Source organism: Opisthocomus hoazin, chromosome 14 (genome assembly GCF_030867145.1).
Source record: "Opisthocomus hoazin isolate bOpiHoa1 chromosome 14, bOpiHoa1.hap1, whole genome shotgun sequence".
Taxonomy (NCBI): Eukaryota; Metazoa; Chordata; class Aves; order Opisthocomiformes; family Opisthocomidae; genus Opisthocomus; species Opisthocomus hoazin.
This window is the reverse complement of record NC_134427.1, coordinates 20,767,234-20,783,549: the sequence shown is the minus strand read 5'-3', so window position 1 is coordinate 20,783,549 and position 16,316 is coordinate 20,767,234. Positions and strand designations below refer to the sequence as shown.

General features: G+C 42.4%; 1 protein-coding gene across 2 annotated transcripts in view; it reads left to right on the top strand.

The window, feature by feature from the left end:
• TRPC5 (transient receptor potential cation channel subfamily C member 5) overlaps nt 1–16,316 on the top strand; it is a 103,744-nt gene that overhangs the window by 37,527 nt on the left and 49,901 nt on the right. For both annotated transcript variants that reach the window (XR_012765509.1, XM_075435625.1), the window contains exon 3: nt 10,406–10,927. Coding sequence is in view for 1 of the 2 variants with exons in the window: in XM_075435625.1 (XP_075291740.1) it covers nt 10,406–10,927 (522 nt within the window). In the remaining variant the exon portion in view is untranslated. The remainder of the gene's footprint in view (nt 1–10,405; nt 10,928–16,316) is intronic.

Here is a 16,316-nt window from a genome sequence, read left to right as displayed (position 1 = left end):
CATTTTATTCTTACCCAAATCCAGTAACTTTCTTGATACGATGTGGTTTAGCTTAATTTTCCACGTGCGTTGTTTGTCCGGTGTACAGAGTCCAGTGCAAAGTTTAGCCCTTACCACCAACAGCCCTTGATTTGTGCAAACTGGCTGAAACTTACTGGATGTACAAGCTCATTGCAAGCATTGCCAGCCCTGTGCCATCACTGACAGGACTTTTTATGTCAAAAGAAGCAGATCCAGTTGTCAGTTATCTCATGACATAAAAGCTAGATTCTGCAGGGAATTAGAGGAGTTTTGGAAGCAGCTGGTGTTCCTCGTGCCCTGGCTGAAGTGGTTACTGTGAATCTGTCTCACATGCAGGCAAAGCACGCAGAAGTACCCTGTGGCAGGGCCGGAGGATCAAGAGTTTGTAGCTGTGAGAAATGTTGTCCTGTCCGCTTCAGTAAAAGGTTGGTGTTTCCTTTAGAGGTGAAGGAGAGACTGATGGACTTCCCAGTGAACACTGCTAAGCCTTGCAGCACTAGCTCCTAGCCTATAAGCTGAAGATGGATGTGTTGGAGCTCGCCCACATACAGGCTGAACAAAGAAGTCTTGCTTACGTGGGGGTAATAGATACTCTTGGTGCATGCACGGTCTTTTTCTGGAACATCACGGACAAGGCCGGTGCCAGCAAGTGTGGAGCGTTACAAAGGCATGAAGTACAACAAAGCAAGCAAAGCAATCCCAAAGTGCAAGCAGATCTGTGTAGCCCTTCTCAGTGTTAGCCATTGCATACCAGCAGTATTTGTGTTCTTCCTCAAGTTTAAAAAATTCAGATAGCTCAGGAAAGTGTTGCTGAAACCTGCACATCTGTATCAAGGAACCTACGGGCATGACTTGTTCTCACTGGGTTCTTGCTGTTGAGCACTGTAACAGAGAGGGTAACAGGCTGATTGGTGTGACTCAGTACAGATACTGTGCCCTCTGCTATGACTCAAACCAGCCATTTCCATGTTAGTGAGAGGTCCAAAGTGAAAAGGGAAGGCTGAACCTCCTTAGGTACACTCTGAGCAAGAGCAAGTTCTGAAGAATAGAAGCAGCTGAGAAAAACTGGCCACAAGTTCTCAGTATGAGAATATTTGAAAGGCGCAATAAGGAAGAAAGATTGTGTCTGAAAACAGAAAACTAGCTGTTACTGCTCCAAAGCCTAATGGCTCTGCTAGCATCCAAGCTTTTCATTATTTTTATTGATGCAGTAATAATTCACAGCTATAGTTAACGTGCCTTTGACATTGGCGGCTGCCTTCAAAATGAGTTCCATCTAATTAAACTAAACAACAGAGAAATCAAAGACCAGTTCAGTTAATGATTACATTTAACTGGGAATTTCTTTCCTTCCTCCCCACTGCCTTCCTCCTGAAAAAATCTGAAATCCATGAGAAGGAGGTGTGAGACAAGACGAAGAACTCAGGTGATATATTGCATACACCTAACAAGTAGCAGCGGGGCTAGGGCTTACAGGCTGCAGTGCCAGCTACCAGGCATCAGACAGTGGCAGAGAAGTCACTGGCTCCTTCTCCTGGGCCAGTATGAAGTCTGCCACTAGTTCCTAGGAGAGCTGGTGGGGTCAGGCCAAGAACTGCATCACAGCATGCACAAACATGTCGTGCTTGTAATTTAACATATAGACAGGTAAAGTTGGGAATGCACCGTTACACGAGGTGTTTCACAGGGAATTATCTTTATTAATTTGTGGGAGTGATCTTAGCACTTTGGCACACTATGCGGTGTATTTTCAATCAGGAGTGATGGGTGCATGGGATTCAGCTGGCTGGACTGCCTGTAAGAAACTCTTTGTAGGGAAGAAAATCCTGTTTGTTTTCCTAGACAAGTAAACTTTTGGTCTCTCTATAGATCTGTTAAGGTGTTAAGTTTCAAGAAAAGGTATTTCATTAGCTACCCAGCATTGGTGAGTGCACCTAGTTTACTCACCACCCTTTGCTCATAAGCCCCAGCTACAGCACTAGCTGCTACCTTGCATCAGCCCCCTGACATCACACAACACACATGTTTGCCTCTGGTCTGTAAGACTTCTGGAAACCCAGAAGGCGTTTTTGAGGTGGCTGTCTAGATTCACTGATCCAGGTGTGCAAGAAAGTCTGCCTGGTGCAATAGCCGCAACAGATTTGCCAAGGGAAGCTTCTTTGTCTGAGGGAATTGCATGTAACAAATTACAGGCTCCTCCAAAACGAAGATCTGGGAACTGTAAAGAACTGCAGAATGGTTTAGCAGGAGTCCCCTAGTCCTTTCCTGGCTGTTGAATAGACCAATGCTTGGGTTTGCAAAGGAGAGTGGCACCTTTATACCTTGCTTATCCCTGTAATGGGCAGTCTTTCAGTGGGAACAAGGAGCAGGGCGGGTGGGGGGGAATGAAGAAGGCACTGACTGAGAACAATACGCTCCCTGCTCATCTCTGCATTGTGACAGCAAGGGAACGCTGTAATCCAAGGTCTGTGCTCCGTCATTGCCTTGGCAGAACATGTTGGAAAACTGCTCCAGCCTGCAAGAGGCTCAGGCTCACGTGCATCCTTGGTACTTAATTCATGGCAGCGCGAGAGGGCTTGTGTGCTCCACTTAAATACTCTTCAGGCAGACAGATGATGAGTTAGAGGCAGTCTCTGAAGCATGAGGAGCATATCATTAGCTAGATGTTTTGAACCACCTAGCATTAGAAATAACAAAGGAAGTCACTGCCTAAGTGGTAATAAAGGCAGATCACAACCACACAGATTTGATTCTCAGCTGAGACCCTGCCACCTGTCTAGATTGTAATTTCTTTGCTGTCGCAAACTCTGGGGTCTTTTCAGAAGACAGTGTCTTCTTGGTTAGTATAACAACGCCAAAAGCACAGCTTAATAGTCAAAATGGGGAGAAACACAGCCTCCTGCTTTGTGAGCACCAAGATGTGTTTTGTGCCACATCATACAGCGCTGGGCTGGCACCAGATGCAGTCATTCGCTCCTCTCTGTGATGTTGTCTTATGATCAAATCTGATTCTTTTCTCTTTTTTTAAAGGAATGTGACTGAATAGGAACACAACCCCACCTCTCTCAAGCAAAAAGCCCTCCGTTTTCAAGCCCTGTTAGCAACGTATTACCTCACCTAAACTTAATGAAACATCTCTCATCCTCACACAGTAATAAATTACAGGAAATAGGGACATTTTATGTACTAAGATGACATAAAAGGCTATAGATAGCATGATTGTTAGCCTATATTAGCACATCTTGTCCTTGTTACCACTAAGTCAGAATAGAAAATACAGAGGCCAGATAAAATGAATTAAAAAGCTGCACAACTGTTCCCTCCTAGAATAAATCTTGGAAAATATTAGAAAAAGAGTAGCCATAATAAAACAAAGATTACCTTGAAGACAGAGACTGCAAATTTCCAGCTAACCATGGACTGTTTTTTTTTCAGCATGCTTGGGGTCAGTGGAAAGATTGTCTATAAAATAAATATCTAAGGTGCAGCAATGTTTCAAGGCCTTTATTGCAGTTCAGAAATTTACAGAACTTGATTTAAGCTCTTCAAAAGAATTCATTTCCAAACTTAAAAACATTAAAAATTGTTAGGGTTTAGTCTTTATTTTTACCCAAAACCGCTGCTCCTATCACAGACTAAGTCTTAAAATGGTAGTGAGGAAAGGTGAAAAAGTGAACAAACAGCGGTTTATGTTTCCAAATGGGAAGAAAACCCAGCTTTGGGCATGTATGGACTAATCTGGTTGTGCAAACTTTGGGAGACAATTCAATTTATTCTCATGTCAGCAATACTAGACTTACACCTGAGTTGGTATCAGAGGGTCTCAGGAAACAGATCTAGCAAGCAGCCAGGGAATCTCTACATTTTAGCAAGGCTTTGGTAGATCCATAACATACTGTGAGCCAGGATTTTGATGTCATTTATGCCGCTTTTTGTCTAGCAACTTCATGAATATCTGGATTTGTAACAGTCCCAAACTCTTGTCCCTTGTTTGTTTTAACTGGACTAGTGTCATTGTTCAGCTAGCCCCAGGCTATGAAAGCATACGATAAAACCAAGGTTCATTTGATAGTTGGTCCTATCATAGAGATGAAGTGACATAACATGTAAGTGGTGAGTACAACGAACTTCTCCACCAGTCTTACACAGATGAGAAGTCATAACCAGGAGAGGGTGCAATTGCTCGTGGCACAACACTGGTCTTATTTCTCTAAATAACAGCAGGCACTTGCTAGCCCCTCTTCCTGGTGGATTCAGTAGTTTTTAGCTGGAGCAAGACACAGGAATTTAGGTCAAAGTAGACCTCAGGACTGCACTTCATTTAAATACAAGAGGTTCAAACACAAGCTAACTCTTTAACGGCATCCCTCCGTGACTTGAGAATAAACTCCACGCTGGCTGCATTCTCTTCATTTCATCATCAAGTGCCTCATCCTATTTCCTCCGCGCGCATCAGAAAGGGAGAGTGGCTTAGAGGAGAGAGTGTTCTGTCTGGAGTAAGTTGCCATAGGCCATTTAAATGCATATTTGCCAAATCCTTTGCTTCTGAAGGCTTCTCTCTGGATTCCTCTCTTTTAATCGCCAACAAAAGAGAAGTTATTATGTAGCATCAACCACAAATGGTGACATTTTTTGACAATCTTTCTGTCTGTGCTGCATTTTCTAAACACATGGCTGAACACAACAAGCTCTGATGCAGTTCTGCCGCTGTCAGATGCACTAGGTTTCAGTTTAGCTCTGAAAACTAATCCCTTGGGTCTACCTCCATTTTTAAACACATGGATAAGAAGCCAAGTGAAAACTTGAAGAAACTAGAGCAGATGGATCTGTATTTTGCTTTTGTTTATTGGTTGCAGAGAAAAAAGTTTGGTTTATAGGTATCACAAATCTAATTCTTCATGTTTTTTCAGTAGCAATGCATTATATCATGCTATTTTTTATTCAAGGATACCTATTTCAGTGTTAACACGTGCCATCTGGTAACCTTGTATCAGCATTTGGCTTGCTGCAAGGCACTAAAAGGTACTAATTTTCTGTGGTTTGCAGGATGGGTCTGGGGGGCAGCGACTTTGTTTGGCTTTACAGCTGTGCAAGTGACTGAGCAGGTTTTACACCAGGAGCAGCCTTTTCCTCAGCTGGATATTCTGGGGCAGCTGTATTGAAATCACTGGAATACTTGAATAACAACAGCAGAGCTTGCTCAAAAGTAGATCTACAACCACGTGTGCTTTATGCCAGAGTTATGAACTTGTTCATAATTAGTACAAAAGCCCTTAAAGTACATTACATTTTTATCAGTTTGTGGTGTTCGTTATATTTCATTAACCAAATTACACTATTTCATTCAATGAATTGCTCTTTAGAGAAAAAACAGCCTCCCTATTAATATAGATACTGTTATCACTCTGGTACAAGATGTCTCTCAAGGCATCTCTGATTAAGATACTCAGTTACTGAAACCTGCACCGCTGCATCACGCAAAATGAATGCCTAAATTTATAGAAACATGTAATGTTTTTCCAGAGTCCCATATAAGGAAACAAATGCCCATGGGGTTCTGTCAGTGAAAGAATTTGTTTGTGGGTTTAGGCAAGGAGCAGTGTTCAGTTGGTCAAGCCAGTCACAATGTGTATTTTTTTCAAGACCCTTTTGCTGGTAACATGGCTGATCTGCAGTCTAGCAACACTGGCTCTGTCTCTCATGCTCTATTTATAGAGCTGCAGCTAGAAGTACCACAGGACTGAGATTCTCAACAAAATCACAGTCACTGCTAAGGCTCCTTCTGACCGCTGAGCCTCGCAATAGATTGATGTAGTACAAAATCTTCATTTTAGAATGACAGAAATTGGCTGTGCCTGTTCCTGCACTTGTGGATGGCATGTGCACTTCTTCCATAGACCTGCATGCGGAAAAACAAAACTAGAAATAGGAAATCCTTGCTCAAAAAGTTACCCAAGCTTCCATTTCGATAAGTGTTATATCTGAACTTTTCCAGGGAGGTTACATGAGTGTTTTGTTTAGTAAAACACTGTTTTGGCAATTAGAAAATCTTGTGTAGCATACAGTCGCATCAAAAAGTTATGCAAACTGAAAATAATGCAGATTAATATATTAGCAGTTTATAGTGTTTATACTTACAATTTATTACGCTGGTCCAGGTGAGGTGCTAGTTTATGGAATGGAGATGGCTTGAAAATGGGGCAATTCCACCTGTAATAGGTAGAAGTATTATTAGTTACTTTCAAGCAAAAGTGGCAGCATTCTCAGCACCAGATGGGATGCATATTTAGACTGCTTACAGTTAGCAGTTAACAAAACTAAGAAAGTAAAGAATTTTGCAGTCAGGCTTTGCTTTACTTTCTAGACATTCTCTTTTCAGTTGAGGTCTGAAGCACTGAAGGGTTATGTGGGGAGACGGCAGCTGTGAGCAGCAGTAAAGGTGAAAACTGAGGAGAGACCTGAACATGAAGGGAGATGAGTGTCTGGTAGGGTTACCAGACCATAATCAGGAGGACTGACAATATAGAGGAGCAGAAAAGCATAAGACACCGAGATAGCAACAGAAAACCACCCCCAAGTAGTCATTAGAGCCAGGCTCTTTCCTCAGAGTTCAAGAGTTTGCACTTGACTGGTAAGCTCCCTCGCTGCAGAACAGCTTTTTTTCACCTAGTTGTCCTTTTTTTATATGCGTAGACAGATGACAGATATTGTAGAAACACTGTATCTTGCTTTGAAATCTTCCGGTGCTTAAACCTGGGTATTAGCTTCTGCAGTCCGTAAAAGGCAAAGATGCATTCATGTTAGTCTTTTAGTTTGGTTGAGGAGCGTGCTTTTGAGCTGTATCTCCTTAACCTCCACATTTGCTGCTCTTTGGTTCACACTGCTGAGCAGTCTCACAGCACTTGAGCTGCACAGCTTTTACACAGCACTAAAGCAGAGGAATTGCTCCAGGGGCACCCCTATACCAGACTAGATTAAGTCCAAAGCAAAACTCCTAAAAGACCTACAAGACCATCAGGTATTCAGTGCCAGGTTTTTGGTTGTTTTTTCTTTTTTTGCTCTGTAGTTCTACTCCTCTTATGTTACTAACTAGTACAGTGTAAGCAGAGATTCCTGCTCTTCCTATCCAGAGCTGCTTTCCAGCAGTGCACTAGTTATGGGAAAACTTGTTTTTTGCATTCAGAGGAGAGCTTAACTATACTGAACAGTGCTTTTATGTGAGCTAATCCTCCACTTTCTTCTCCTCTAATGAATTAAGCTGTTTCCCCCCCCCCTTTTTTTTTTAATAAAGAAGATTTTTCGCTCGCTGCAGTATCGCTCAGAGAAGCAGCAGTATAGTGGTAAGCAGCCTACCTTGATGAGGATAAAGTCTAGAAGGGTGGTAACAAGCATTCCGTCACTTCTTGTTAATGGTAGCACTAATTTCTTAAGCAAACGTTACCAAGATGAAATATGGACAAGGCACATGCTCCTGTGCAAGTAGGGACAATAAGGTTCTGAAGGACTCAACTGAAGAGCTTGTGTCAGGTGATGAGAGGTTAACAGAAAAGAATTTGTTATTCAGGTCACTTAATGAAAATAACCTTGGAAGAGCTTAGCAGAGCCCTTGGGGTAGACTAACTTATTCCTCTTCAGCTTCCATCACTGTAAGTTAACCCAAGACACAGAAGGTGGTGATCTAAACATGGACTCCACCTGTCAGAGTAGCGCAGGAGGAACATCAGCAATCACAATGCAGTGTTGTAATCTCTGCTACTCCTCCAGTGAGAATACGTAGAATGCAGCTTGCTTTGCATAGCCCCATCTTTAAAACAAGACAGTTTGTTAAGATGCAGGTTATCAAAATATCGTGCAAGAAGACAACAAAAGTATCCACCACAAGACATATAATTTTTAGCCACCACGGTCTTTGGATCAGCTGGGTATAGAAAAGAGAGAGGCCACAGCAGTCATCACGCACACTATCCCTGTTCTGTGTTATGGTGATTTGTTTTGCTGCTCAGCTACAATCAGAAATACGCTTCAGTCTCAGTGATTGGAGGCCTTGCACTGATCTGCTTCCAGACCCCAGGGAGCCCTTATGTCTCTGCACCACCATTTCCCTTCTTATCCCTTAATTAAAAGGGCTGCAAGCTGCCCAGGACCACATGCCTTCCACACAACAGCTGCCTGAGTCCTAACGAAGTAGTGCTGCATGTTTGGGATGAGGGCTTGTGATATGAGCCAGAATAAGGGATGAGAGATCACTTGATAGACACTGCCCATTTGATCTCAAACCTTGGGACAACCATTTTGAGAGCCCTAGATCCAGATTTAGAAAACCTCAAAAGTAGACAGGAGCAGACAAGATTACCACTATCCCCACCTGTAACATTACTACCTTGTCTGCAAGTGCCCATTTCATAGTCTGAGCAACATGAATACCTCATCTGTGTAAAGCTGAAAATCCTTTTCATAGCCCTGGGTACAATAACTTCCATGTAGGAAAACAAGATTAAATTTGACAGCAATAGGAGTGATAGAGGGGGGAAAGCGTTCTTCCTTTGAGGCAACGGCTCTGAATACAGCAGCCAGTGACTGACTGAAAGAGGAGGGGAAGAAAGATAAATGCAGTTATTCAAGCATCAGGGCTTAAAAAAATGCTTCTAAGAGAGAAAAAAAGACAAAACCTGCACCTATCTCTTGACATTTAACAAACCACCTAAACGAGCTAAGCAAAGGAAAAGAAAGTAAGTCAAAGACCTTACAGAGCTGCTTTCAGCTGTTTGTTACTAGATATCTTAAAACACATTTATCCAACCTTGCTAAGAGACTCCAAGCCCTCCATGACCCACAGCAAATCCTCACTACCATTCTTTTGTCTTCCCCATGAGCCGTATTTATAGGCTCCCTCCTGGCTGCCTCTGTAGGGACCAGCCTTGTTAGCAAAGCCTCTTTACACCTGGGTGTCTGTAGGCTGCCAGAGATTTAACTCCTCATGTGCTGCATCCCGGGTAGCAGACGCGTATTATTCCCCAAAAGACCTCTAGCCACCCCGTGAGCCCTGCTCCGGTAAATGACCCTGCGTCTCGGTGTGGTGCCGGCCTTCGGGAGAGTGTTGTGTGTTCTGAACAGGCTCTGTCCTGCTGTTGCGGCTGGGTTATGTCGAGGTTTATCAATCAGCCACAGCCCAGGAGTCTTTAGCTCTTTAGTGCTGTAGAGGCACTTAACTCCCAGGGAACTCGGATTCAGTGGTTAGAGGTTCACTGTCTCGTAACCAGTCTCACCGTATATCCTACAGGAGGATTTCAAACCGGTTACTTCATGCTACTTTACCGCTGCTTTACTTTTGGATTTTTGCAGACTGAGTAATGTTTCCTGTCATTAGGACTCTTTGACAATAGTTTCTCTGAAACGCCTTTGACATTTGCAAGGGGAAGCAGGCCTACTGTTCACCAAAACCAGCAATCACCCCTGGAGCAGCAGGATGCCAACTGCCAGGGCAAGAGTGGTGGGCACGCGAAGTACAGTATGCTTGAGTAATGATTAACACACAACAAAGAGAGCTGCCTGTGTTGCAAATGGGAACACACTGCGTGCTTGGGATGTAAGAGCATTTTGGTCTAATTTTGCACTCTGCATATAGTAATAAGACACAACAGGGTGTGCATTAAGCTCATCTTTTGAGAAGTGCAACAGTAGCTGAATAATGCACACCCTGGAGTGTCTTATTTGTAGTGGTATATGGCTCATTAATTTTACATTTAAATTTTTTCAAACCCTTTTTTAAAAAAACACAGATCTATTCTGAGGGCAGTTATGTAATGTATCCTTCCACTGAAAAGTATTTTCAAATAAAAACAGTGGGGAAAAGGTGAGGAAAAGCTTTGCTCAGCTGCAGGTCAGTGTTTGGTTTGGTTTGTGTAGGGCCTGCTACAAGCAGGTTCTTGGCTTGCTAATGCAGATATAGAACAAAAATGATGATAGTTATGGACATCTATTCAGTGTTCACTTTTTTCTAGACTTTCCTTTCTTTTTTGTGCAATTACCTGGGCCTTTTGTCTTCTTTTTTTCCTACAGAAGTTTGCCGTTTGATATATGAACCAATACCCATTTTAGAACAGGTTCACGTGTAAAGCATTCAGACGGGGATGTGACTGACTTTTATACCAGACTGGGAACTGAATGATCACGGGTTCATGCTCGGGAGGCAGACAGGTGTGATTTGGATACAAGACGGTTTTGCCAGAATAGCAGTGTGTGTATGTGCATGGATACAATAGGATTTAAAAAAGAGGATGTTATAAAAACTCTGGTTACGACATCACTTCAAAAGTAGGAAGGAGGAACATCTGATTCCTGCCGTTCCACATGAAATATGACTTTGGTTTATCCCTTTGTATAGGTTCCAACCTTGATGATGGACACCCAGTTTTCAGAATTCACTCCAGATATCACCCCAATAATGCTGGCGGCTCACACCAACAACTATGAAATCATCAAACTGCTTGTCCAAAGACGGGTGACAATTCCACGCCCACACCAGATCAGATGCAACTGTGTGGAATGTGTATCCAGTTCGGAGGTGGACAGCCTGAGGCATTCCAGGTCAAGGCTGAACATCTACAAAGCCTTAGCCAGCCCTTCGTTGATTGCCTTATCAAGCGAGGACCCCATCTTGACGGCCTTCCGACTGGGCTGGGAGCTGAAGGAGCTCAGCAAAGTGGAAAATGAGTTCAAGGCTGAATATGAAGAGCTTTCACAGCAGTGCAAGCGTTTTGCTAAGGACCTTTTGGATCAAGCACGGAGTTCCCGAGAACTGGAGATCATTCTCAATCACAGAGATGATCAGAGTGAAGAGCTGGATCCCCAAAAATGTCATGATTTGGCAAAGCTAAAGGTAGCAATAAAGTATCACCAGAAAGAGGTAAGAGTCATCTAAATATGAAGGTGTACGAAAGCTTCATCTGTGTGGTAAAATGATTGATTTCTCTAGTCTCCATGGGTTTGTTCAGGGTTGCCAGCTGAGACCCAGCAGGAGAGAGCTTGGATTGAGTGGAGAACCATGTGCAAAGGGGTTAGTCACAAACCTGGAGGTTCAGTGCATCGTGGTGACAGCGTGAATGTGATGACAGTTGGAGGCAACAGGACTGGGACTTGCTGCAGTGGGTTATGGCCTGTACGGCACCAGCACTTACTGTTTCAAAGATAATTGAATCCTGTTTCGTTGTAACCCATCCCCCTGCAAAGAACAGCCTTCAGAGATTTCCAGGTGCCTTAGCTCTGAAAGCTTTTCCCAGTAGCTGCTTTTATACTGGAACCAAAATCTAGGAGAGGTTGCCTGGCTCATGAAGGTCTTGAGTGCAGGAAATAATATAATATACAATTCACTTCCTTCAGCCACCAAACACTTGCTAGCACCCATTCAACGCTAACTCATAAGGGCCAGAGAAATGACAGCAGCAAAAGTGAGCAGGAGAGATCAAGAGGACTCTCACTGTCCCAGGTCTCCATGTTACCAGCAATTTTCTTAGGTGAAAATGCCCACGTGATGATAGGAAGTGGATCATGTCATGCAAATACTTCTTCACACCTGACACACCTCAGGCTGATTCTTGCTTCTTGATTCAGCTGTTTTTTAGGAATGGAGGAGCAATTCCCAGAAATTCAAACTTCTGCCTATAAAACCGGAAAGGAAAGCCATACTTCAGCTAAAGGGCACAGAGCCTTTCAGAAGCCCTGCAAATCCAGAGATTTATAAGTTGATTCAATAAAGGCCACGAACCCAAGGAGAATGCTGACAACAGTTTCATTAGTTGGCTCTGGATTTTCTTTCTCTTTCCAAACCTGGACAGAATTTAGTAGATGATATATTACTGTTGGCCGGTGATGTGCCAGGTTATCTGAAGGAGGAATTTAGCCTCCTTGGTTGAGGAACAGAATTGCAGTGTCTGTTACATGCTTCTGTGTCCAGAGGGTGACAGGAGTGGCGGAAAAGCCTGCCACATTGCTCTTTTCACTGTCTTCCCTACATTTGATGCATTTTTTTATGCACTGACCCAGATGAGGACAGCCTGGTATGATACATTCCACCTCCCTTCATGGTTGCTCATGTCATCCGAGGTAAAATAACCAAGAAGTGAAAGATGCAGATTTTCCTTTCTTCCCTTTGGTCTGGTACACCTCCTGAGTAGCAGTCCCTTGGTGCAACAAGCTGGAGCTGAAGCCTCAAGCTTTCTGGCATCTAGCATGTGGCTACTTACTGCTCTGACTGGGCTACTCCCGTGAAGTGTCAGGCTCACTGGCCTTCATGTCAGGTTGTGGCTTTTACTCTAGCTGACAGGGTTAGGTAACACCAGGTGTGCTTTAGGGACATGAAGAAGTAGTGGAGAATTGGTCTGGAGAAAGGTAATACAATATATCAGGTTAGATGTTCCTTGAATCTAAGAAGGGCCAGAAACTCTTCTCTTTTTTTTACTGGCCTGATAGCCACAGGCGCTGCATTCACGCACACTCTTCGGCAGCCGGGACACCGCTGGCACTGCTGTGTGTGGGTCACTGCTGATTTCCGTGTCTTGTCACAGTTCAGGCTCACTGTTGATATCCAAGCATACATCTGGGACTACCCCTTATCTTGTGTTCACATTGAGAAGCTGCAAGTCTGAAGGAGCTCACTGTATTTGAAATGCGGTACTAAACAGTCCTGACGCTCTTTTGTTTTAAAGTAGCAAATTTTTAATCTTTGCTTGGTTGCTTGACAGTTTTTATTTCTTTTTTTCTAGGCATATTTGACTGAATTCCAAGCATATGGACAAATTCCATGTTTTGTGACATATTCATGACAATTCCAGCATATAAATCATAGCAAATATGCTCTGTGTTGCCAGCTAAAGTCAGTGCTGTTTCCAGGTAGAATACTGGTGGGCCCGGACAGAATGAGTGAGTTTGGGAAGCCAGCGCTACTGAACCTCCTCATCCTACCTGTTTATTCACAAATACCTGATGCATCCTGCAGGATGGTGTTTGTATGCAACAAAATATTGCAGTGGTTTTCGTATCATGATAATTAGTCCAATATAAAACATCAAGAAAGATATACATGTTATTGACAGCTTCTGAAAAAAATGAGTAGGAACATTTGTCAGGGAGACACTGAGAAGTGCCTTTTAATCATGATCGAAGAGTATCAGACTGAGAGAATTTTTGTGGGGAACAGGAAGGGAAATAGAAACAAGTTTGGGTTTGTGAAAGACGGTTCTGCAGAGAGAAGCAGCAGACTTTTTAAGAGCAGGTCTTGTGCTGCTGAGGTTTTTTATGTCTGAATGTTGTATGGGATTGGATTGGATTGGCTTGGCTTGGCTTGGCTTGGATTGGATTGGATTGGATTGGATTGGATTGGATTGGATTGGATGGAGAAGCTTCTTATATCTTAAAGTTCACAAAGTTGGTAGTCAAATCTCTAGTAGCCTGAGACGAAAATCCAAAGTGGACCGTAGTTATTTTCTGGGGCTGTAAATTGTTACCACAGTTGTTAGTTCTTTATATTCAGTATTAAAGAATGCATAATCTCACATTGATTTTGGATTAATTGCTAGACAAATTTCCTGCAGCTTTTTTGTTTTTGAGTGAAACAAACCTCAAAATTTTCCCCAAATTATGAAATGATTCCATATCAGCTTAATTGAACAGATACATTCAAGATTCTTTCTAGAGGAGAAGTTATTAGTAAAGAGATCATTGCCTTTGGATGGAGGAGCAGTACTGTGTGTTCTGGGTAGGGAGTAGATCTGAAAGTTACTTTTTCTTTGTACCAGCATAAGTGATCTGGGAATTCAAGAGTACTCTTCACCAGACACATCATTCAGTGTTCTTCTCCCCAAGGCAAAATGCTGAGGCATTTTGAAATTCCACTGTGGAATTAGCTGCATCTTTTGGCACCTAGCTACTGGAGAAAAATCTGATCTTGTACATGAAGTTTTAGCAAACAATTAGCCATCAGTCCTGCCAAGGACACAAATCCTGGTTCACTGCACTGAATCCGGTAAACATACTCATGGTAAACACAACTTCATCTTTTGATCTGGCCTGAGTGCCTCAGTCTTCACTGTGAGCGACCTGGACGAGGGCTGGACTAGTGAGGGGAACCGCTTCAATTCAGTTCTGCCTCCAGGGAAATACTGGCCTCATCACAAAGGCTCCACCACAGTGTGTAGCCCCAGGTGAATCCCACTGCCCGTGCATTTCTGCCTTGTGACAGCGATACGGTTTTCATCTTTACAAGAGTAGAAAAATCTCACATTCTTTTTTTTTTTTTTTCAACAAAAAAGCCTGGTAGGTACAAGTTTTGATTTCTCCCAAACATGACATGTGTTAAGTAGTTTATAAACTGGCAAACGTGTCACTCGTGAAGAAGACGACCTTTTTCCTTTGGAGGAGGGCCAAAACACTGGAGAAGAAATTTCTTGCTTTTCATGTTTGTTTTTAATAAGCCCATGTATCCTAAAAGGTAAATTACTGTTTATACGGAAGAAAAAATTGCAGTTTTACAGGAAAGATTAAAATGTGCCCTAAGGTAGCTTTGTAGTGTATTTTATGGTAGTATATGTTAAAACCATGCTGTGTACTGTTCACAAGCTTTCTCTCCATCTTTTCTTAAGTGTAGAATGGTTGTGTCCTCAGTTTCAAATTACCAAAGGGCCTTGATCATTTCTTTAGATGATAGGAAGGATTTAGTGGTTGTGATCACTGTTTGCATGGCGGTCACAAAATATTAGAAAAAATGAGGACAGCTCTAGTACACTGTGAAACATGATGAGGTAGATCTAGCTCAGACATGTCAGTTTTCTCACTCAGCTTTCAGAAGAAATTATTTCCGTAGGATCGCAGGAATTCATGGTCTAAGAGAGAAGTAGGCTTTTCATTCTGTAGTGTGTGGCATCTGTCTTCATATTATTACTTTTCAAATTCTTTTATTCATGACTAATTTCGCAAGGAGAAAGGTGCTGAAGACTTAATAAGAAAAGGCATAGCTCAGCTGTTGGGGCTCAATCTTCACTATGTTGTTCTGGCGCCAAATTAGCTCTGCATTTGTTAATTTGTTTGCATTTCTAAGAAAAGATGGGGAAAAGTCATCTCTTAGGATCTTGCCAGTCACGTAAAGCACAGTTATATGTGCGGTGTACCAACACTGTGTTGGAGAATCAGAGCATAGGCTAAATGCAAATATAATTTTTGTGTCCTTTAAGGTTTTTTATGTTGCCAAAATGTTTTAAAGCAACCATAGTGTAGCAGTGAATCAGGTCTAAAAGGGCAGATTTCTCCTTGTAGATGACATTCTGCTAAGCAACAAGAATGGCAGTGTACATTCAGCCTATTCCTGCTTTCCTGCTCTCCGTCACAGGTCATTCACATCTTCAAAATGAAGTGAAATATCACAGTAGTGGGGTTTTCGTGCCTTGCATTTTTCTGGCACTGATGGTTGTGGATGTGCAGGTTTAGTTTATATGTCTGTGAGAAACACACACAATGCAAAGCACTCAGAAAAAAATGCATTTTACGTATGACTATATTGCTTAGCACTTTCACTGAATTAGATCAAAGGTGTACATGAAATTCCCTCTCAGAAACCTTAACCTTAGTCTTTCTTACTTGGTGTACTCTAAATCAATGACAGGAAAGGAGAGAAGTAGAATTGTTTGCTTTTCTAATTTAAAAACAGTGCTCTTTGCTGTTTTCTTTTCAGGATGAAGCTTCAAAAGTTTTAGTTCTTTTTTCCCGAGACATTTACATAGACAAGTACCTTCTGAGATACAGTACTGGAGTGAATGAGTAATCATTCCTGCCATGCCACGTATTTTTCAGCTGCGTCTTGACTCTTGTCAACTGTGTGGCTGCAGTTAGAAGCATAGCATCATTCTCCAGGGACTACGCATGAGCCTGGCGAATTTCTACGGGCACTTCAGTTACTGTATAAAAAGAGCTTTTAAAAATATCAGAGATGCATGAAAAATCAAGTGCGAGGTCTGTGAAAATCAAAACTCATCTACTTCACCTTGTTTACCTGTTTTGAAAGCCATTCAGGTGTCTTGATGGATAGCCACAGATCTTTCTTTGCTTGCAGGCGCTGCTAAGTTATTCTCAGGCATTTTTTTTCTGTTTTCTTGCCAGACTGCCTGGAGATATAATGATACAGGGCTGAATATTTGTATTGTGTTCTTTAAAGTCACAATGAAAAGCTATCTTTTTGGTGAGCCTGCGCAGCTCAGAAGATTAATTAACAGGCTTTTACTTTCAGGGTTCTGGAATGAAATCATACC